The sequence below is a fragment of the Hoplias malabaricus genome, chromosome 13 (genome assembly GCF_029633855.1).
Source record: "Hoplias malabaricus isolate fHopMal1 chromosome 13, fHopMal1.hap1, whole genome shotgun sequence".
NCBI classification, from domain to species: domain Eukaryota; kingdom Metazoa; phylum Chordata; class Actinopteri; order Characiformes; family Erythrinidae; genus Hoplias; species Hoplias malabaricus.
In genome coordinates, this window is record NC_089812.1 from 20634059 (window position 1) to 20656369 (window position 22311).

The following is a 22311-nucleotide window of genomic DNA, read 5'->3' on the forward strand; positions in this document are numbered from 1 at the left end:
GCAAAGAGAGAGGGAGGGAGGGAGATGGCAGGAAAGACAAAATAAAGGAGAGGAAGAGTGTGCGGGACCAAAAAAAAATAGATGACAGAATGAAGGAAACATTGTTTGTGGTCTAACAAATAATTTATAATTAGTGCTGTGAATGTAAAAACAAGGCTCTTACGACTGGGGAACTGTGCATTTTTGAACAAGGCCTGTATAGCTATTGGTGTGTGTGTGTGTGTGTGTGTGTGTGTGTGTGTATGTGTGTGTATGTATGTGTGTGTGTGTTGTATATTATAGTAATGTGTAGTGTGTGTGTGTGTGTGTGTGTGTGTGCATACTCATACACATATGCACACTGCTTTTTTTTTTGTTTGTTTGTTTTTTTTTTTTTTATAAAGGACTTGATGTTAAGTTGTCCCGGCATTGTTGCTATGGTGACCTCTCTTCCCCCTCCCCTCCAGCAGAGAGAGAGAGAGGGTGACAGGGATGAACTAACAAGACACTGAAAAACTGTGGCCTAAAGCAGTGCAAATTTAAAGCAGCACGCACACTCTCGCGTAGGGCCAGCACACTCGTAACCTTTTGTACAAGCAAAGAGCAGCACACCCTCAAATGAACATATTATTAACATACTAAACACTAATTTATCCATACAGAAACTCTTATTACTCTGTATCATCTTGTGTAAAAGTCAGAGACCAGCACGCATTTTTTCCTTCCAAGTCAAAACAACCAACACAAGGACAGAACATTACACAGAAGACACTACAGTTAAAAGTAACATCGTGTTTTTGTGTGTTTATTTATTTATTTAAATATTTTTTTTGTGTTTATATATTTATATTTTTTTTCATGAACCTCAACTTCTGTTTTTTAACTTCTCCAAAGTTCAGTCTTAGAAACTGGCTGAGTTGTCTGCCTCTCATGATCCTAAAATCTGAAGCACACTCAGGGATAAGGCTAAGGTCTGGGTTCGGTAAAAGCCAGGCCCTGTTTCTGTGAACATCAGCAACTGATTTGTTTGATTTCATCTGTTTTGTCTGTTTCCATTTCTCAGTTATAGCTTCTAGACATCTCCATGTCCTTTCAGACCCATTGTTTTTCTCACAGTGGTGGTGTTGACACTGTATTTCTGTATTTCATAGTGGATAAGTCAACTTTCTCTGATCTGAAGCAAAATTCTCTCTCTCTCTCTCTCTCTCTCTCTCACACAGTGTGTCAAAGATTTAGGTGCTGTTATCTACCGTTCAATCATAATTTTACACTTATTTCCTCACCTTTAAAAGTGGCCATATATATATATATATATATAAAATGTCCTTAAAAATATCTCCTGAAGAAAGAAAAACTACTAAATTACTGAAATAGTTTAAGGGTAGAGTTTGGCACACTTCTGTACTTTGTAGTTTTCTCTACAGTCATTATTTTTCCATTTGAATCAACCCTGTTCCTCTTTTTCTCATCATTGTCTCGCTCTTAAGCAAACGACAGGCAGAGAAAGATATAGGCAGAGAGAGAGAGAGATGGAGGGGAAGAAACGAGGGATGAAGGGAGAGAGGTGGGGGCAAGGCGGCGGAGGGTTTCATCAACCGGAAATAAATAAAGCTGGCACCCTCCTTCTCCTCCGCCCCTTTCATCCCTCTTTCTTATGCCCTCCCTGTCCCCCTTTTTTTTCTCCTTTGCTCATCTTCTGCAAGTACTCAGCCATGCCCTCGTTATGTCTTCTCTCTCTCCTTATTTCTCTCTCTTCTCTTTCTTTACTCCTCTCTCTGCTACACACAGCAGCTTTAATGTCGTTCTGTTGGTGGAGACAGAGAGAATCCCCCCATCTTTGTCTCGGTCTCAGTAAAGCCGTGCTGATGTTGCACACATGTCCCGTGTTAGAGCTGCCAATCATGGCTGCTTTCTCTTAGTTAGCACTGCTGCATGCACCTGCATTTATGGACCATCTCTGCATGAGGCTGGAAGGAGTGGACAGTGTGGACAATGCCCTACTGTAATCTGCCCATCAAAACACAACTATCAGAGAGCTATACATTTTTGCGACGTTTATAACAAGAAAGGAGCATTTTTTCTCTGACAGTTTACATTGTAACATATTGACCCTAGATCCAAAACGGTGCCCAGCGCCCAGGGAGCTGTTGGTGGTTAGGTGCCTTGCTCAAGGGCACGGCCAACATGGATGTTGAGGGATGAGTAAGTTCCTTCACTCCACAGGCCCTAATATTTCCTGCTCTTCTTGGGATTGTGCGAGCAACCTTCTGGTCCCAAACCCCCATTAGGCCATGGCTGCCTCATGGCTGCATTTTCTTGTGCAACTTTTCAAGAATTTTAGATTGTTTACACAATGCTGCTCCTTATAACAGTGCACTATATATTGATCCAGGTTTCTAAATGCAGTGAACACTAAACAGGACACAGCACAGTCTGGAACACAGTTCAGATCTTTCAGGGTGATCTGATATGAAATGGTACACTCTAGAAAAAATACAGAGGAGATTATAAAAAGGCACAAATAAGGTCACAAATATGCTGCCAGAAGCCTGAGATACATTTTCTGTGCTGGGATTTTTATAAGCTTATAACCTTAAACCCATTTTTTAAAAATACATTAATGGCAGGATTATACATAAAGGACAAAGTACAGTAAAAGTACGTAAAAGGGTACATTATTTTTAAATGTACTGTTATCTGTCCTTTAACAATATTACATATTTTTGCAACTGGTACAAACCTCATCTCTTTTTATGATGGAGTAGGGATCTTTTCTCAAAATTTGTAAACACCAGTGGTCCTAAAGACTACTCAAATGTTCCAGTGAAAAGATCAATAGGAATGATAAAAAAAAAAAAAAACTGTGAAAATTAGAAAATCCATAGTTTGAAACATTATTCAGCTTCATAGAAAAGAAAAATCTGTGTGAAGCTGAATAAATAATTTTGTAGAAAGCAGCAAGTATAAGATTCATTATCTTTTTTTATTTTTTATTTTTTTGAGACAAGTGTCTTGGGTCTCTGTTTTATTAGCTGCTGACTCTTGTGAAGAATTTTCAGAGAAACACTTTAAAGTTCCTGAGCCATTAGCTATTTTGGTTTTAGTTTTTTCCCACTTTTCTTTTGGGTAATATCTCATCCATCATTAAGTTAATTTTATCGGGTTTTATGAACAAATGTTTTGTTTACAACAGTGGTAAATAATGGTCTGGATGGTCAGGAATTCACATGACTGTCCTAGAGATATGACTGGGGTCTAGAAGTCTTAATAAAAGACCAGGATTTGGAGTACTACCCTATGAGTGTAGTTGGTGATGTTGTGGTTGTCCTCCAGTAATAGTGCTACCTTAAAGGTGTGGTTCATGAATGTAATATAAGAAAAATTTTATAAAATTCAGAAGCTGTTTCCTCATCATTTGGTAGCTCTCCAATCATTTTGTGTGCTCGAAACCGGTCTGATGTGTTTACAAAGCCCTAGTGTCTGTAAATGAATGAAAAAAAAAAAAAAATAACTGGCTCGGTCCAGTATGCTAAGCTTTCTCTCTCTCTCTCTCTCTCTCTCTCTCTCTCTGCTCATTTGTAATAGTCTTAGTGTTGTTTTTCAAAACCCATTTTATTTTGGGTTTTTTGTATCACAGTCTCAGAAAACACAATGTTACCTGCTGAATTTTATCCTTGGGACGGCTAAGATGGCGCTTTGGCTCAGCAGGTCAGGCCTTACTTTTGCTGGTTCAGATCACTTAAGGTGGAAATGTCTTCAAACTCAGGAGAGGGCAAACTGCATTAGCAACTGTGCTACAAACTAAATAACTCGAATTACACATGAGTTTCTGTGGGAAATGAAACAGTCAATAAACACTTACAATTTACACTTCAGACACCAACAAGATACAGTTGTTATTCTCTCTCAAACACACTGTTCCACCTTAAAAAATGTAGAGACTAGAGCTACGTTTCCCCACAAACGTAGGGGTGACCAAGCTAAATCAGTAAGAGGTAAATACAACCTTACTGGTCATTATCCTGTAACTAAATGTGTAATATATTAAAATTTTGGTTTAGTGAGCTGAGCCTTTAGTGGGAAGATATCACATGATTGTAGCCCTTAGATGAACCCCTTTACTCTTTCATAAACACACCGTGGCTTCAGTGAACCGCTCTCTCTCTCGTTTTTACGCCCGTATTCTGGCGTGTGACAGGCTCTTTGGTTTTCTGAGATAATCCAATAAAATATGCAAATGGAGCGTCAGGATTATGACAAAGAGCAGCAGAGGGAAAACACTGTGTATTTGCTATGACACGCGTAAGTATGAGTGCGTGTGCGCGCGTGTCAGGTCCTCACACGCAGCTCCAAATCTGACCCTAACAAGCGCTTGAGCCATGTTTGCACGTGAAGTACGCTTGATCTGTGTTAGCATGTCACTCTACAGTGTGTGAAGGACGAGTGCTCTGTGTAATGTTCCAGAAGCCTTTCAGAAACAGAAGGAATTGTGCATATCTTTAACCTCAACAAAAGACCTAAAAGAATATTAAACACATTATAGAATAGTCTCCCTCCCTCTAGAATCATCCCTAAACCCTTAAAACTTTCCTCTGTTCTTCAGAATTATGTATTTAGAGGTAATTTCCAAGGACAGTTACCTACATACCTTAGAAGTTGCTTAGATGTAACTATATCTTCACTTTATTAGGTATGTATGGATCTATGAATATGCACTTAGTTCCTGCCACGGTCTATAAGCAACTGTCTGCAGCCTGCAGCTTGACCCCCCTCCCACAAGCTGATGGGATTAGTTCTATAGGTTTATGATGCAAGAAACCCTTTCTGTCTGAATCAGTGCTTTTGAGACACTGCCAAATGGAAATGCTCAGCCAGAATTGTTCAGAATGTCTGGTCTCGGCACCTGTTCCTTTAAATGATAAAGAGCCGCTCGCTGTTCACCCCGAACCCAAGCGCACAGCAGTGAGGAGCAAGGAGCAGAAGCTCTGATTTTTAGCCGTTTTCGCTCAGTTCTCTTTCTTGTCCGTTCTCATTTTCTCAGTTTTTACTTAGTGCTCTTATTTCTCCGCGCTCGTCATGTCAGCTTTGCTGTGTTTAAACTCGTCTTTGTGCTCTCACATAAACACAGGTCCAGCGCTGTGACTCAGACGAGGGAAGTGGGGCCATTCTAAAGTGCCAGCTATCTACGTAATATACAGTACGATGTCAGAATGACTTCTATCCAGATCCACAATTTAATGCACTCAGAAAGTAAATAGATTTTTTCTTTATGGGTTTTTAAATAGCCAGTGTTGAGTAAAGTCTTTCTAATTTCCACCTGAGTGCATTGTGATACAAATTAGTGACAGATTGGTGTTTTGTGACCTCACTGAGAGTTTAGATCCTCAGTAAGACCCTGTGTAGCATCAGTGATTACTGTGTGTAATGTTTTTATCTTTCTTTGTTTGATGTTTGCTGCTTTCCATGCTGCTGTTCATGGCCGCTTTGGACCACTGTCCACTCAGAGTCCCGTTCCTCGGCTCCCTGCCGACTAACAGTAAAGGTCATGAGTATTGGAGGCGGAGTGATGGCCAGCTGTGTAATTGTGGCCAGTGCAACAACTTCCAGCCACAAAAAGCACACACGTCTCTTTGGGAGGCTTTTTGAAATTGCTATAGGTGGTCTTTGGGCCTCCCTCCATCTCTTTTTCAGCCATTTCTCCACCCCTCGCTCATTCATCACCCCCTTTTTTTCCTGGCATTAAGTCTAGGCCTGACACTGACACTGACTCTGTGTGTCATCCTCTCCCTCTCTCTCTCTCTTTCTCTCTCTCTCTCTCTCTCTCTCTCTCTCTCTCTCTCTCTCTCTCTCTCTCTCTCTCTCTCTCTCCTCTCCATCGCTCTGAGGACCAAAGTGCCTGCAGATGCATTTCTCTCCCTAGCCCACTGCCCCTCCCTCTTCTACTCTCTTTCGCCCTGTCTAACTCTCTCCATCTCTCTCTCTCTCTTTTAAACATAGTCAAACATCAACAAAGCCAGGGACCAGAGAGGAACAGAGAGAGAGAGAGAGAGAGAGAGAGAGAGAGAGAGAGAGATGGGTGCCCTGTGACCGAGTGTGCGAGAACACAAGTGTGGCTTCTTTCATCCTGTATTCATCTACCAGGTGAGTCTGTCCATCTCCATCCTTTACTCTCAGATCTAAATGCACAGGGACTTTCTGCTGGAATAAACCTGATTTGATATATTTACTTCAAAGGTATAGAACAATAAAATAAATGAAAATAAAATGACTGAAGACAAAGTGAGAAAAAACAGGTCAATTGTGTTCAAATGTCATTTCAGTGAAGCACTGTTTTTCCTCATGTGAAAAAACTAAATTAAATTGGAGTGAAGTGGAGGAGTGAAAAAACGTGATATTAATTTTATACATTATATAAACAAATAGAAAGTATTGTTTATTTACACGGCCCATCACATATCGCTGCCCTCATAATAACACCGCGGTACAGCCTTGTAGCACAGTAACTTTTCAGAGATCTTTACAGAGATCTCTTTTCTGAGTAATTTTGGTCTTTTTCCATCGATCCATTTGCTGTGACATCTTGATGCAATGGAAAGTGACAGTGATTCATACATAAAAAAATGTTAATGTTATGATGATGTTAAGAATAGGAAGAAAAATCTTATCTGTTCAAACAGACTTTTAAAATGCCGTTATTACTGCGATAGATTAGTCCCTGTGCTGGTCTTTAATGGAACTGTTGTTGAGTGACACATTGAGACTCATTTATGGAGTGTATGTATCCGTGTAAGTGTCAGATGTTTAGCTTGTATTAACTAGATCACATCTGTGCTGAAATGAAACTAGTGTTCAGTGAATCTGATCCTAAGACAAAGTTGTGGCTAATGCCTTCGTCTTTATATTAACTGCCTGTGAAGAAGGAGGAGTGGTCAGTTTTGTTTTGTGGGCATGTTAAAATGTATGTATATATGTTCCTATCTATGTATCTATCTATCTGTCTTTCTATCTATCTGTTTATCTAGCTCTCGTGTCTCCGTGTGTAAGTTTTGAAGTCTACTCCCAAGCTTCAGCAGAGGAAACATGTTTTATTTTATTTTTTAATAGAATCCTAGTTTCTCAGAGACCTGTCTTTGTAAGAGAGGCATGTGAGAGTTTACAGGAAAGTTGTAGGACGAACCCTTATATGGATATTTGTTCTTTATGGAACCAGCATTGCTCAGACAAAGGGACAAAGTGCTTCTATTCCGTTCCATTCAAGTCTGTTTTGTTTCGTTTTATTGGAGGATTAATGGATGCCTTCATTTCTGTTAATTGATTAATTGGCATCTTCATGCAAAAGCCATACATCAGCAGCGATCCCTCGTCCGGTCCTGGTGGAGGTGCTGATAAACAGTTTTTTTAGTGTAAGCGTGTGTTTAAAATCAGAAACACAATGTAATAAACAGAAGAAATTCCTTAATGACTGCTTCATATTAAACAGAGGGCATCAAACAATGTGGATCCAGGTGTTTACAGCAAATTTACCTGTTGGGTTCATGGTAGAACGCACAAATAATTCCTTATTTCACTTTTTTATTGAATCATTTAACTCTTTTATTGAATAATTTCAATAAAAAGCTTTCTTCTTATTTGTAAAGAAGTGAATGAGAAATAACCTGCTGTGTACAGTCAGTAATTATCAGACAGAAAGCTGCTGAACTGTACATGCTGACAGTGTGGTATTAATTTAATTTACAGAAGCGTGTAGAGTGACGAGGTTAAGATTAAAGCTAGGTTCAGGAGAAAGCTTATCTTCATGGTCACTGTCTCCCCTTGTGTCATTCTGAATTATTTTGCAGAAATAATTGTCATTTTAGAGCTTCACATGTTAGACCAGTTCCTGAAGAATGGGATGGAAAATTGGAATGTGACAAAAAACAGTGTGTAAATGGCTGTGTGCTGAGTGTGGGACGAGGTCTGGTGAGTATTTGATTCTGGTTGGAGTTGTGTTTGAGGGTAGATCAGGACTGGAATTGTTGTATGCTTCGTGTGTGGTGTGTAAGAGTGTGTATCTGTGTCTGGGCAGCAGTGTGTGTATGTCTCTGCGGGTGGAGTGTGTATTGGGCTTAACGTTAAGCGACAGTGTTACTCTGTCCATTCATGCGTGTGTACAGCCGTGTCAGCCTGGATCTTCAAGAGTTCTTAATTTCTCTGTGTGCATGTAATCAGTTGTGTGGCAGGAAAGACTGGGTGGTGGGGGGGACTGTGTGTGTGTTTGTGTGTGTGTGTGTGTGTGTGCGTGCGTTTGTGTGCGTGTGTGTGCGTGCGTTTGTGTGTGTGTGTGTGTGTGTGCGTGTGTGTAAGTCAGAGAGAGAGAGAGATTATTAATACATTTTTATTATTATTACATGCTGAAAAACAGATGACAACTTTATTAAAAACTCCATGCGTCAGACGTAACAAAGCAAGACGATACAGACACAACAAAGACAGATCCTGCATGGCCCTTTATCACACGATCAGCAGTCAACCCCCAAAATAGAATTCTTTACAATTGAAAGGATCAGGAAAAACACTATAGTGAATGCAGTAAATGTAGAGCTACTAAAAATTCTCCTACCTTAATTTGTTTTTAAAAATGACTGAAGATAATTCTTTAAAAATAAATCCCATTTACTTTTATTGTATTTTAATCTGCTAATTTTATAGACAATTTATCTGTTTTATCCTTAGACTTATTATTTTAGGAAGTTTTTATTAATTTATTATAAATGGTGTATTTCATTTTTTACATCTTTTCGTATATTTTAATATGTTTTGAATACTTAGTCTTCAGTGCTGGAAAAGTGGTGAAATGCATTAAAAAAAGATATTATTAATTATCATTGTTATAAAGATATTAGCCATTATTTTATTACATAAGACCCATCAAAAATACCTAGATGTTAGAGTTTTAGTGTTAATGTTAACCCCTCAGTCGCCCATCAACTCTCCACACAACAATATAAAAGAGTTATTATTAATGAACAAGTCTCATTGTGTGTGTGTGTGTGTGAGGCAGAAGTGGGACTGAGGGCAAAGCTGATTATTTCAGTGTGAGGAAATGCAATAATAATCTTCTCTACTCTTCTCTCTTCTCTTCATTTCTGTTTTATTCTCCTCCTTTCTCTTATTTACTCTTCTCTTATTTTGTCTTCTCTTTTCTCTTCACCTCTTCTCTTCTCTTGTCTTCTCTTGTCTTCTCTTGTCTTCTCTTTTTTTGCCTAATTGTCCTGTAATAATTTTTTTTTTTGTGTTTATTAATATTTTTATTATTGGTTATTAATGATGCTAACACTAATACCATTTTTCCGGTGTGAATTGGAATTTCTTGTGTAAAGTTTCTTGAATTCAGTAGCTCGTCTCCCCAGAATACTTGTGGAAGTTAATGAAACCTGGAATAATACAGGGTTAAAGTATGTGTCCAGCAGTGTGCAGACACACTCTCTGACTACTGGATACAGCTCCTTTAACATAGTGCACTCACTGTGGTCACAGACATGCATTGTGCACACAGATATAAACCCTGTATAATGTCCCATAGAGCACACTGCTCTGGTTGAGCTTAAGGCACCAAGCCCTGTGCCGATCATCGACGAGCAGAGTATTAAGGCCACCCAGCACAAGGCTGTGGAGCAGTTGAACTGTGTTCTCTGGAAAGATGGAGCTGCATCTTCTACTTTTAGGAATGTTGTTTGTGATCCAGAACTAGTTCAATCCATACCTGATCTCACCATGGTTTATGTGGCTGAATGTTAACAAGTTCTGACAAGGATGTTCTCTTCTCTTCTCTTCTCTTCTCTTCTCTTCTCTTCTCTTCCCTTCTCAGGTCTGCATCATTTAAGGAAGAGAAAGGAGGATCTGGATCTTGCAGCAAACAAGAGAGGACAGGGTCTACAGGCCTCTGATGTGTGTGTGTGTGTGTGTGTATGTGTGTGTGTGTGTGTGACGTGTTATGTATGAAAAGCCAATCATGCTGAACCTCCAAAACAGCTCCAGCTGGACCAGCCCAGACAACTGGTACCACCAGGGGAATACACTAACCCCCCAACACACTACAGGTACAGAGAGAGAGAGAGAGAGAGAGAGAGAGAGAGAGAGAGAGAGAGAGAGAGAGAGAGAGAGAGAAACTGAGAGAGAGAGAGAGAGAGAGAGAGAAACAGAGAGAGAGACTGAGAGGTGGGGGGGTGATCAGTTTGGGGTGAGATGTGTGTTGGCCAATCACACAGTTGAATAAAGCTGAAAAGACAGTGTCAATAGCTACACTATAAACTCACACACACACACAGGCACACACACACACACACACACATGACCTAAGTATGTTATTTGGACTTGGTCAAAGCCAAAGTGAAATGCCTGAAACGTGCTGTGTGTCCACTCATACAGAACAAACAGGGTCAGACAGACAGTCGTATGTAACATTGGTCTCTGAAGCCAGTGCTGTTGCAATGTTGAGGTTATGGATGCTCTGTGCCCACTTATAAGTCGCTAAAAGGAATCATATTTCATGAGCATAAAGGACATCGGCACATACACCACCACGTAAAAAAGCCTGTGTTTACTAGGGCCTTTTTAAAGCAGAAGTTAACTATTGTGTCAATACAATTCATAAATGCATCAGATGTGAACAAAGTCACTGAGAGTGATTTAATGAGAAAAGCTCTGTTCTTAAGGAATTAATTCAGTGTGGCTGAATTTTTCACAATGGTTGTGACAAGGACCAGATGTCTGAGGAGTCTGTAACAGCTGCTTAGCTGAACCCTGTTACATGAAATGACAATGTGGATATAGCTCAGATATTGTGTTGTGATAGTTCTGTAATAAGCATTGGTTTGAAATGATGTTCATGCTAGGTGCTAGCATAATGTACCTCTTTTCAGAAGGGAACACAGTCCTGGGTCTTAATGTAACTTCTGTGAACTGCTTTGGTCAATATACCACAAGGACCAACCCCCACAGCAGCGTTCTCCCCCTGTCTAAACAGCCCTGTTCAGAACACCCACTTTCAGCACCTGTTCCTTTAAATGAAACAAGCAGGGACTCCTTTTTTTTAGCCATTTTTGTTCGGCTCTCTTTCTTCTCTGTTTTTGTTTTCTCTGATTTTATTCAGTGCTCTTATTCCTAGTATTTCTACATTCAACCATTTCACATTAAGCTGCAGTTAATATCTTTGTTTCCTTGTGAATGGTGCCATAATTTGGAAAATGGGTGGAATTCCCCTTTAACGTCTGTACCTGTGTATTAGGGCTCTTTTTTCTTGTAGATTTTCTTGGTTTTCTGCTAGTGCTATGGTTCTTACTGCATATGTTGAACTTGCACAGACCTCCTCAGAACGTATTTAGAAGTAAAGGGGTTCAGGTTCAGCTTGTTGTGAAGTTATATTTACTGTAAAATCTCCTTTGAGTCATTTCTCATAGATTTTAGGTAGCTTTTCATTCTCCTGCCCTTCACTGTCTGCAGTCGATCTCAAAGCCCAGCAGAAACGAGAAGTGTCTACCATCCAGACTGCGACTGAGACATTAATGCGACCCGTAACCTCTCAGTCTCTCTCTCTTTCTCTCTCTCTCTCTCTCTCTCTCTGCTCTCCTCCTCCTCTCTCAGACGGCTGTGTAGAGGACATGAACTTGCGGATGGTGGGAGGAGCGCAGAGAGGGATGCAGGGAGAAAGGGATGAGGCAGATGAGTCCCAGCTCCACCTTCAGCTGAAGAGAAAGCTCCAGAGAAACCGCACCAGCTTCAGCCAGGAGCAGATTGATGCTCTGGAGAAGGGTCAGCACGTCAAGCACAGGCTCATCACCACACACAAGTCTCATTCAGGACTTTCAGTACAACCATGACACTCTCGTTATTACCTTAGATATTTTTATACATCTCCATTCTTTTACACCAAGGCCTCTTCTCTTCTCTTCTCTTCTCTTCTCTTCTCTTCTCTTCTCTTCTTTTCTCTTCCCTTTCATCTCCTTTTTTCATTCTTCTTTCCTCTTTGGTACTCTTCTCCCTCTCACAAAAGTTGTGTTCTGTTCATCCGTCTTCTTCTTTAATTTTTTTTCTACTCATCCATTTTGTCAACTTTTTCCTTCTCTCCTTGTCACCCCTGTGTCTGTGAACCCCAAGATTATGATGTACACTGAGTATAAAATAAGGTAATTTGAATGTTTTATGGTTTATGTCTGAACACGTGTTTCTGTCTCTGTCTGTCAGAGTTTGAAAGGACACATTACCCAGATGTCTTTGCCAGAGAGAGACTGGCAGCTAAAATTGACCTTCCTGAAGCTCGTATCCAGGTATCCTTTAAGGCTTTAATGTTTTTGAAGTGGACATATTATCCCCTTTTTCATAAGTGAACACAGTCTTAATGAAACATCTGTGACCTGCTTTGGTCAGTCACCACAGCAGGGTTCTCCCCGTCTTCAGAATGAACGCTTTCAGCGCCTGTTCCTTTAAATGTTAATGGATTCTCTTCCTTTCCCGTTCTCATATACACTCTTTTGTTAGTTTTGCTCCATTTAACCTAATCTTTGTGCTTTCAAATAAACATGGGTCCAGCCAGTGTTGGGATACACTCCAACACTCTTCTAAAGTCTCCTGCATCGGATGCGGATTTAAAATCAGAGTGGCTCACTGAATCCATTGTTTTCTGTGTTAGAGAGCCTCCTGAGATATCTGGGTGGATATCTGTGGGCTGACTGAATAAGTGATTTTCTCAACTGTTGCTCTGTGAGGTTTATGCAGGTGTGGTATAGCTTTATGATGGATGACCTACAATAATGTAAGAACCTCGTAGTGCGATTTTGAAGGAACATCTGTAGCTATTTTCACTGTGAACAACTATTTTATGGGAAATTATGAAGCTATTTTTCACCGCGACCCTGAAATGGACAAGCGGAAGATGATGATGAATGAATAAAGCTATTTTTACAAAAATTTTTACAAAAATTTTTCTGTGAATTCTGATCTACATTCTTAAACATAATGGTGTCACCAATAGTGCTTTTCCACCAACGTGTATTTCCACAAATTCAACAAAAAACGGTTCTGGAACCCAAAAAGGTTCGTAAGCGGGAACCAAAGGATAGTGAGGACATCTGTGGGCGTGTCCAAGCTACAGGAGCAAGGAGCGACCTCCTCATTTCTGTTTACTGCCGCTGAGCAGCGCCCCCTGTTGATTACGTATTCTGTGACTTATCCTCGGTTTCCACTAAAACTGGTGTAAATGTAGCTGATTAGCTGAAAAGCACCAAGGTTCTTATAAACCCGAATGGAACCAGTTCAAGAACCAGAGTTCTTAAAGCACTAACAGGTTTCTTTGAGCGATGCCATAAAAGAACCACTTTTGGTTCCATAAAGAACCATTTTTGCTGATGTGTTTAAATGGGTAAAGAACCTTAAGACCGAGTGATGGATTTTTAAACCTTTAAAAGGTTCTTCACACTCGCATTTCTTAAAGAAAAACGATTCTTTGTGGAACCAGAAGTGGCTCTTCTATGGCATTGGTCAGAGAACCCTTTGTAGCTCCTTTATTTTTAAGAGAATGGGGTCTCAATCTCTGATAGATCTCTGACTCAGAGTTCTGTAGGATTACAGTAGCAATACTGTAAAAGGTTGTCCAGTGCAATACTGTATACTAAAAATACTGTATACTAACAATACGTTACTGTTTGTTCAGGATATTTTTACAGTCCATGTTTATGTGATTATTTTGGGGCTCTTTAAGTCAGTGCCTGATTAAATAATGCATCACTTGAATAAACCCTGCTGTCAGGCAGTGACCCGTACTGAAACGTATGATTGACAGGTGTGGTTCTCCAATCGGAGAGCTAAGTGGAGGAGGGAGGAGAAGCTGAGGAACCAAAAGAGGTTAGGGGGTGGGACTTCCTGTTCCCAGACACACACCCCATTGAGCACTTCCTTCAATTCACCTGTCTATCACTCTCACCACGGCAACAGCTCAGGTAAGCATCCGCATTAGGGGTTTGGTCTTTGTCTGTCTGTTCTGATGTGTCTTCATTGTGTTTGTAGTAGTAAGTTATGTTATATAAATGTAAGCGTTGAAGAAGGTAAGGACAATGTGGAGCTCTCCGAATGTTCTTTTTCTTTTTGCCCTGGCCTTTATGAAGATTAACAGAATGCAGCACAAGGACAGTGGATTAAAACATAACACAAACCGCAAAAACACAACCATAACTAAATAAATATTGCACATGGTTTCAGCAAAAACAACACCACAAGTCCCTTAGACATTCTGAGCCACGTCCTTGTTTCTGTCTATATTTTCAGTTCAAAGGACTGAACTGTAGAGCAGGTGTAAATCAAATTAAATCAAATTTATTTATATAGCGCTTTTCACAACTGATGTTGTCACAAAGCAGCTTCACAGAATTCCAGTAAGACAAAGATTTGACATGAAATGTAAAAACAAATGTAAAACCCTCAAGTGAGCAAGCCAGGGGCGACAGTGTCAAGGAAAAACTCCCCCAGCTGAGGAAGAAACCTTGGGAGGAACCAAGGCTCACAAGGGGTGACCCATCCTCCTCTGGTCAATCTACTGGTGATAATAGTTAGTAGTCCATGAGAACTTCAGTGTAGGGCCAGCTTCAAGGCACTTGGTGGTTGCTGGAGCGTGGGCAGCTGGTCTGAAGCGTGGAGGAGGATCTCGACAGTCATCCATCAGTGTCCAGACAGACAGGTGGGCAGTCGTTTACTCGGAAAGATGTAAAGGGATGGAATTAGTTTTGAACTGTTTTGTGTTTGTAAAGTAGAAAATATGAAAATTTCCAGAGTGTGGCTAATGACTCCGGCAGATCTGACTATGACAGCTTTAACTAAAAGGAGAGAACCAGGAGGACACACAGACACGGGAGCATCCTGAAACACTGGCATCCCTCCGGTCCACCGTCAACAAACCTGAGTGATCACGAGAAGTGGCGGGACGACAGCACCAGCGTCTCAGTATACTATAATTCCCTGTGTCCATGGACCCCCCAGATCTGCCGCCTTTATCTATGGGGGAGCATTAGCTACCAAAAGATAAACTAAACAAATGAGTTTTTAGCCTAGATTTGAAGATTGCGACTGTGTCTGAGTCCCGAACATTTTCTGGAAGATCATTCCAGAGTTTGGGGGCTTTATTATAAAAGGCTCTTCCCCCAGCTGATGCCTTCTGAATTCTGGGAACAATTAAAAATCCAGTATTCTGTGATCTGAGTGAACGTGGAGGCTCATAATAGGAAATTGTATCTTGAAGATATTCAGGAGCAAGCCCATGTAGAGCTTTATATGTTAATAACAAAATTTTGTGAATTTAGTGAGGACCGTAGCTGCAGCATTTTGAACTACTTGAAGTTTTCTTAAATTGCTGCTGGTGCATCCTGACAGTAGTGCGTTACAGTAGTCAAGCCTTGAAGTAATAAAGGCATGTACTAATGTTTCTGCTTCCTGAAGGGATAAGGCATTTCTAATCTTAGCAATATTGCGAAGATGTAAAAAAGCTGTCCTAGTGATACTACCTATGTGTTGATCAAATGATAAATTCGGGTCAATTATGACACCAAGACTTTTTGCTGCTGAACCAGGTTTAACTGGAAAGTCAGCGAGATTTAAAATTAAATCTGATAATTTATTTCTTGCCACTTTTGGACCCAAAAGCAGGACCTCTGTTTTGTTGCTGTTTAGAAGGAGGAAGTTACGCAACATCCAGCCTTTCACGTCTTTTACACAGTCCTCTATTTTTTAATCTGTGTTTGTCATCGGGCTTGGCTGAAATATACAATTGTGTGTCGTCTGTGTAACAGTGAAAGTTAATGTCATGGTTTCTTATAACTGTACCTAGCGGTAACATGTATAATGTAAATAATAATGGTCCTAAAATAGAGCCTTGTGGAATTCCAAATCTTACTTTAGAATAATTTGAATTTAGATTGTTTACTTTTACGAATTGATAACGTTCCGTTAAGTAAGATTTGAACCATAATAGGGCTGTCCCTGTGATTCCAACCATGTTTTCTAACCTTTCTATGAGAATATTGTGGTCTATTGTATCGAAGGCTGCACTTAGGTCAAGAAGCACCAACAGGGATACGTGGCCTTGATCAGAGGCAAGAAGAAGATCATTTGTTATCTTGACTAGAGCTGTCTCTGTACTATGATGTTGCCTGAATCCAGATTGGAATTTTTCATATATATGATTCTTATGTAGATATGAACTAAGTTGTTGGGCCACAGCTCTTTCTAAGATCTTGGACAGAAATGGCAAATTTGAAATAGGCCTGTAATTAGACAGTGTATAAGCATCAAGATTTGGTTTCTTGATCGTAGGTTTGTGGTGGTGGTGTGTTAGTGTGTGTTGTGCTGGTGCTGTGTCCACTTTTGGTCCACCTTGTAAATTTAGAGTAACGGAGGTCTAGCAGCACTGCTGTGTTTGATCCACTCGTACCAGTGCAACACACACTAACACACCAGCACTGAGAATGATTCACCACCCAAATCATACCTGCTCTGTGGAGGTGCTGAGGGTTCAAGCTGATTATCAGCAGCTTTAGCCTTAGGTTAAGTGTTGAATTATAATTTTGGTTTAGGTGAACCGGATTGTGAATGTTAGATTTTGGTTTTCAAAGTAACAGCAGATGAGGACTGCAACCAATTTGACTTAAAACCACTTATTAAAGTGTTAAATGTTGGTCTTCAATGATGTGAGCCTATATTTGAACAAGTGTCTACAATGAACCATCAAAATATAAAGTTACTGATGGATCTTGGTTCCTGACAAATCCTGTTGTGTTCACTTCTGCTGTGGATGTTGAGGGAGGAGACTCTTCTCTCCACCTGCCCCCCAAAGTTTCCCTGCTGGTTGAGGGGATCAAACTAAATTTAACTTTCAGTTTTAATGTTAAAGAGATTTTGTTAAGTCATTTTTGATCATTTCTACTTGTCAGTGTATTGATAAATCTTCATATAACATAAAGAGCAGCGGCTGTGTCTGAATGGCAATCAGAACAAAAGCACATATGCATGATATTCAGTTATCTGTCATGTAAAGCTCACTATGTTACTGTTTTTTACAGAAATTCTTCCCCGTAACCCCTGCTTATTCTCTTTTTAAGCTTCAATACACACTCGGAGTGACTCCTCTCTCTCCAGTTATGGCTCCCTGTCTGTGTTCTCCAGTGTGCAGGTATGCTCCTACTTATTCTACACTGTCTATCTGCAGCAGCAGTGACTGACAATGGCAAGCACTGGGACTTAGAGCTGCCTTAAATGTATATACAGAAACAGTCACAGAGATAACACCACAATCCCACTCCTCCAGCAGTTGCTCTCTGTCGTCATTGCTAAGTTACTTAGTTCATTTACAAACTGAAGGGACTTCTCAGCTCATCAAGAGGCACGTCCCATAGTTTGTGTATTATTGTTTATTTAAGGAGGACCAAACAAATACTTCCATAGAGAACACTGAATAATTCAGTCTGAGATGTTTGTACGTGCATCCATTATGTAAGTGAGCATAGCCGTGACGTCACTCAGTCCTAAACTGTAAAGAAGCTGCGCCCTCAAGTGGCGGGAGAGGCACTGCAAAGAGCCTCATATCCAAGTGACTCTGTTTACATCTGAACATTTGAATTGCTCAGAGTTTTAGAGAAACTGGTTTAACAAACCTTTACACCATTATCAGTCCAGAAAATATACTTTTAATGATTAATAATGCCTTATCTTAGCTTAGATTAACATAAATCTTATTCTAAACCTTATTTTTGAGGGACGGGTTTAACACATTGTCTCAAAGACATGAAGATCCCTTGTGAAAAAAGAGCATATATATATATATATAGGTTCTGTTAATTTGAAACCACTAATGTATATTCAATCATTATTAATGTGTAATTTAAATTACATTATATTACACTGAATACACACTTATTTTTCTGAGCTGCTGCTTCAGCTCTAAAACACATTAAAATGTGCTTAAATTATTAATGAAATATAAAATAAAAGTCACACATATAAATAAACAATCAGACCATGTCAAAATAATAAATATACCAAAACAAAATATACCCATCTATAATATTACACATTACAACACAGTAAATGATATTTGACTTATTCAACACTAACATATAAATATATTTAAAGTGTAGTTACAGAGTGTAGTTTCAGACCATTTCACTCAGTGTGTATTCAGTGTAACTTAATGTCATTTAAATTACACATTAGTAATGGCTTAGTACACAGTAGTGATTCCAGAATAGTCCACTTTAAATTCACTCCCTTTATTCAAAAGGGAGTGTTAACTTTTACCCAATGGCTCTTTGGGGTGAAAATGAGACTGAATGGTGGTCTCTGACTTTTGTACAGAATCGCATATTAAAGAGGTACTGTTTAACGTCAGTTTCCATTGCTAAAAATGGGCATAGTTACAGTGGGATGGTGAGTTATGCTGAGTATTATTATGCTGGAGCTTTGTTTTGTGTAATAGAGTTTAAAAAGAGGGTTAAGGATAAGGAGGTCAAATGGGTGTGATCTATATTTCAGATTGTGTCTGAGAGTGTTCCTTGTTCTTCTGAGAGATAAAGACTGATGCAAATTTTCAGCTGATAGGAATGTTCAGGTTTGAAGGTGACGTCTCTGTTCAGGCAGTGGAGGACACACCCTTTCAAAGCATTGATCTCAGGAAATTAATAACTTGGATTTGATTACTCTGGGAGAGAGAGAGAGAGAGAGAGAGAGAGAGAGAGAGAGAGAGAGAGAGAGAGAGAGAGAGAGAGCACCTAAAAGGGGTGTGGACATATAAAAATAGTCCTAACTCTGAATTACAGCTGGATTCTACTCAAACCTGATACTATTCAAATTCTGGGATTATGAGCATTGTGAAACACCTAAGCCTTGCCACTTCATCAGAAACCCCACAGTTTTAGTGGCACCTCTGTCTCTGACCACAGAGCTGCCATTGTCTGGAGATGTTCTTGTGGTGGGCCACTCTCAACAAAGAGGGGATGCTGATGTGTGTAAAAACAACAGATACACTCCTACCAGCATCACACACACACACACACACACACACACACACACACACACACACACACACTCACTCACTCACAATATACAAACAGCTTTATTGTTGTTACTGTTATGAGAACAATTTGACCAATGCGCTACAACAACAAACTACCATTTTAAAATAAAAGCAGCTTTGGCAATATTTCCTTATTCCATTAACCTACAGTCAGTGTTCAAAATGGTTTTGTTTTCTTCTGCTGAAAAGATACCGATATGGAGATACAAGGTTTTTGTTCAACAGCATCGACATACTGGTAATAATGTTAAAATACGTACTTCAACATTTCTCTTCTTTTTTCTCTTTCCCTTCTTCCTGTTCCCCCCAGTCTTTGCCCCATCAGTCCACCCCCTCCTACTCCAGTATGTTGCCACCTTCCCCTTCTGCTCCTCCTCCTCTTCCTCGCAAGTTTGACACCACCTCCTACTCCTCCTCCCACCTCCCTCCGCCTCCCGCAGCCAGCACAAACACAGGTGAGTGGATGGGACTAACCCTGATAGGGTCAATAAAGAGACATTGTTTATGACAGTCATGATAATGTGGACAAATAGTCCAACCCACTCAGGAACACATTAGACTTTTTACAGTGGAATGACTGTGAAAGATTTGAAAATGAAATTGTTGTGCTACTTAAATATTGCTCCATGTTTTTAAAGAGATAAAGTGGGTATCAGCTGCAGCAATATTCTGCTGGTTATTTATTATTCCACATTATTTATTAAATTATTACTGACGGAAACAGTGTAATACCATTATGTGATGGAGACAACATGCAGTGTTTGGTTTAAACAGCAACTAAGTTTTACCACAAGAAAGTGGCAAATAATTTCTGAAAATTTCATTATTTATTATTTTAAAGTGCAGCTCACATGAGATGAAGCATTCAACCTTGGGTGACCATGTTTAGCACAGAATTAGTGATAAATCCAGGCAGGCGGAGGCAATTAATTACTCTTCGACCACCCCGCGGACCCCACACCCTCTTTGCTGGCAACTTTTTTGCGGAACCAGAACAGTGAAATTTAACAGTGCACCTCAAATAAGTTGTTCTCTGAAGAAACAGATGGTGGCAGTAATACACTCAGCTTGAATTTCAACCACCAACACAATCACATTATGTGGGTCTTCATGATGTAATTCTACATGGCACTAAATGCCTGTGTCAGTAAATTAGTAAGGGATCAAGAAACACTGCTACATCCACAGCAGCTCCTCCCCTGTGAAAACTGTCTGGCTCTGCCACTGCACCCAGGCCACCAGGTGTCAGTATAATGGCTGTTTCATAAGATGAAAGAGAATAACTGCAGCAAAATACCATTTTGTTTGACATGTTATTGTGCATTTTTACCTAAAAACCACACACAGTGATTTTTTTTCTTGCTTTTTTGCAGGATTTCTCCCTGGAGTGTCAGTGGCGGGGCCAGTAGCTGTGCAGGCTGCTGACCAGGACATGGGTCAGGGTCTGAGTCAGTATTGGACTCGGCTTCAGTGAGAAAGAGAGCAAGAGAGAGAGAGAGAGAGAGAGAGAGAGAGAGAGAGAGAGAGAGAGGCAAAGCTGTGAAGACGAGAAATACCAGCACAACTAAACACGCAATCAAGTCTGAAACGCCTAAGAATCACCGCAGCGGCAACTTCAACCCCATAATGACCAAGTCCACCTCTTCCACCTGATTAACACAACTGATAACTCATAGTACCAACCCATGACTCCTAACTTCTGCCAAAGCAGAGGAATCAGGGAAGCCGTTATTAGCCACATTCAACCACACGCTGATCAGTCAAAAACAAAGTGGACCGATATGACCCAGAATGGAACACACAAACCAGCACAAAGAGGGAGAAGTGTACCACTGTGTCAGTTTAACACTGTAGATTTGACCAGATATGGTCACAAATAATATCCAGCATAACTCACCATCCCACTGTAACTATGCCCACTTTTAGCAATGGAAACATCAGGGAAAATCTCAGTCCTCAGTCTCCACTGACGTTAAACAGTACCTCTTTAATATGTGATTCTGTACAAAAGTCAGAGACCACCCTTCAGTCTCATTTTCACCCCAAAGAGCCATTGGGTAAAAGTTAACACTCCCTTGTGAATAAAGAGAGTGAACTTAAAGTGAACTATTCTGGAATCACTACTGTGTACTAAGTCATTACTAATGTGTCATTTAATGACATTAAGTTACACTGAATACACACTGAGTGAAATGGTCGTATGTTATTTCTGCAGCTCTGTAACTACACTATAAATATATTTATATGGTAGTGTTGTATAAGTCAAATTCTTATCATTTACAGTGTTGTAATGTGTAATATATATCGGTATATTTTGTTCTACTGCATCGTTTTTATTGGTGATTATTATTTTGACACGGTCTGATTGTTTATTTATATGAGTGACTTTTATTTTATATTTCATTAATATTTTAAGCTCATTTTAATGTGTTTTAGAACTGAGGCGGCAGCTCAAAGAAATATATTTCAGTTTTATTAGAAGAGGGACAGACATAACATATGACCATTTCACTCAGTGTGTATTCAGTGTAACTTAATGTAATTTAAATTTCAAATTAGTAATGATTTAGTACACAGTAGTGGTTCAAAATGAACAAAACTAAGTAAAATTTGTGATATTTGCTCCTGCTGTAATTACTTTTTACAGAACTGTACTGAAATCAATGGGGAGGAAGATGGAGCTGATATGGTTACCTGCCCTTCTACAAAAATTACATAGTGCTGTTTCTGCAGTGCTGAGCCCAGAGTAGTGACGACAGAGCCTCTGTTGTGTTTACTACAGGTCAGTGAAGAATCACAATGATTTTGAAGCTGTAATTATATGGTAAAAATATTATATAGTGTTCCTTTAATTATACTTTCTTTTTTGACAAGGGTTTCAGGAGATATTCCTGAGCTCAGATATAAGTTTAACTTAATAAAGAAGGTTTTTCCAAATCGAGCATCAAAATGGTCCCCATATGATTAGCAGCACTTTAAAGGAGAAAATCAAACTTCAGTGGTGCTTCAGATCTGAAATATACCCACAGCTGTTTGTGTCCATCCTTCCACTGAGAGATGGCATTTTAGTGCTCTGGGTCTGTAAGGATGTGGAGCAATCAGGAAGCCCTCACTGAGAAAAGGAATTGGACAAAAGAAGCAAAACATCTGCAAATCAAAAAAGAGGGCGCTAGTGTTCTCAGAACAAGGAGCAGGCTGCAGCCCAGATCTCAGCGTCGCTGAATGGGTTTGGTTTGTTGTGG

The 22311-nt window shown here is 39.8% G+C and overlaps 1 protein-coding gene across 1 annotated transcript; it reads left to right on the forward strand.

The window, feature by feature from the left end:
* Positions 1–9952: 9952 nt before the first annotated feature.
* On the forward strand, positions 9953–20543 carry pax10 (paired box 10). The gene is made up of 7 exons (XM_066642214.1): positions 9953–10058; positions 11602–11769; positions 12202–12284; positions 13796–13952; positions 17100–17170; positions 19380–19524; positions 20443–20543. The coding sequence occupies exons 1-7, from the start codon at positions 9953–9955 to the stop codon at positions 20541–20543; spliced, it is 831 nt and encodes a 276-aa protein (XP_066498311.1).
* The last annotated feature ends 1768 nt before the right edge of the window (positions 20544–22311 follow it).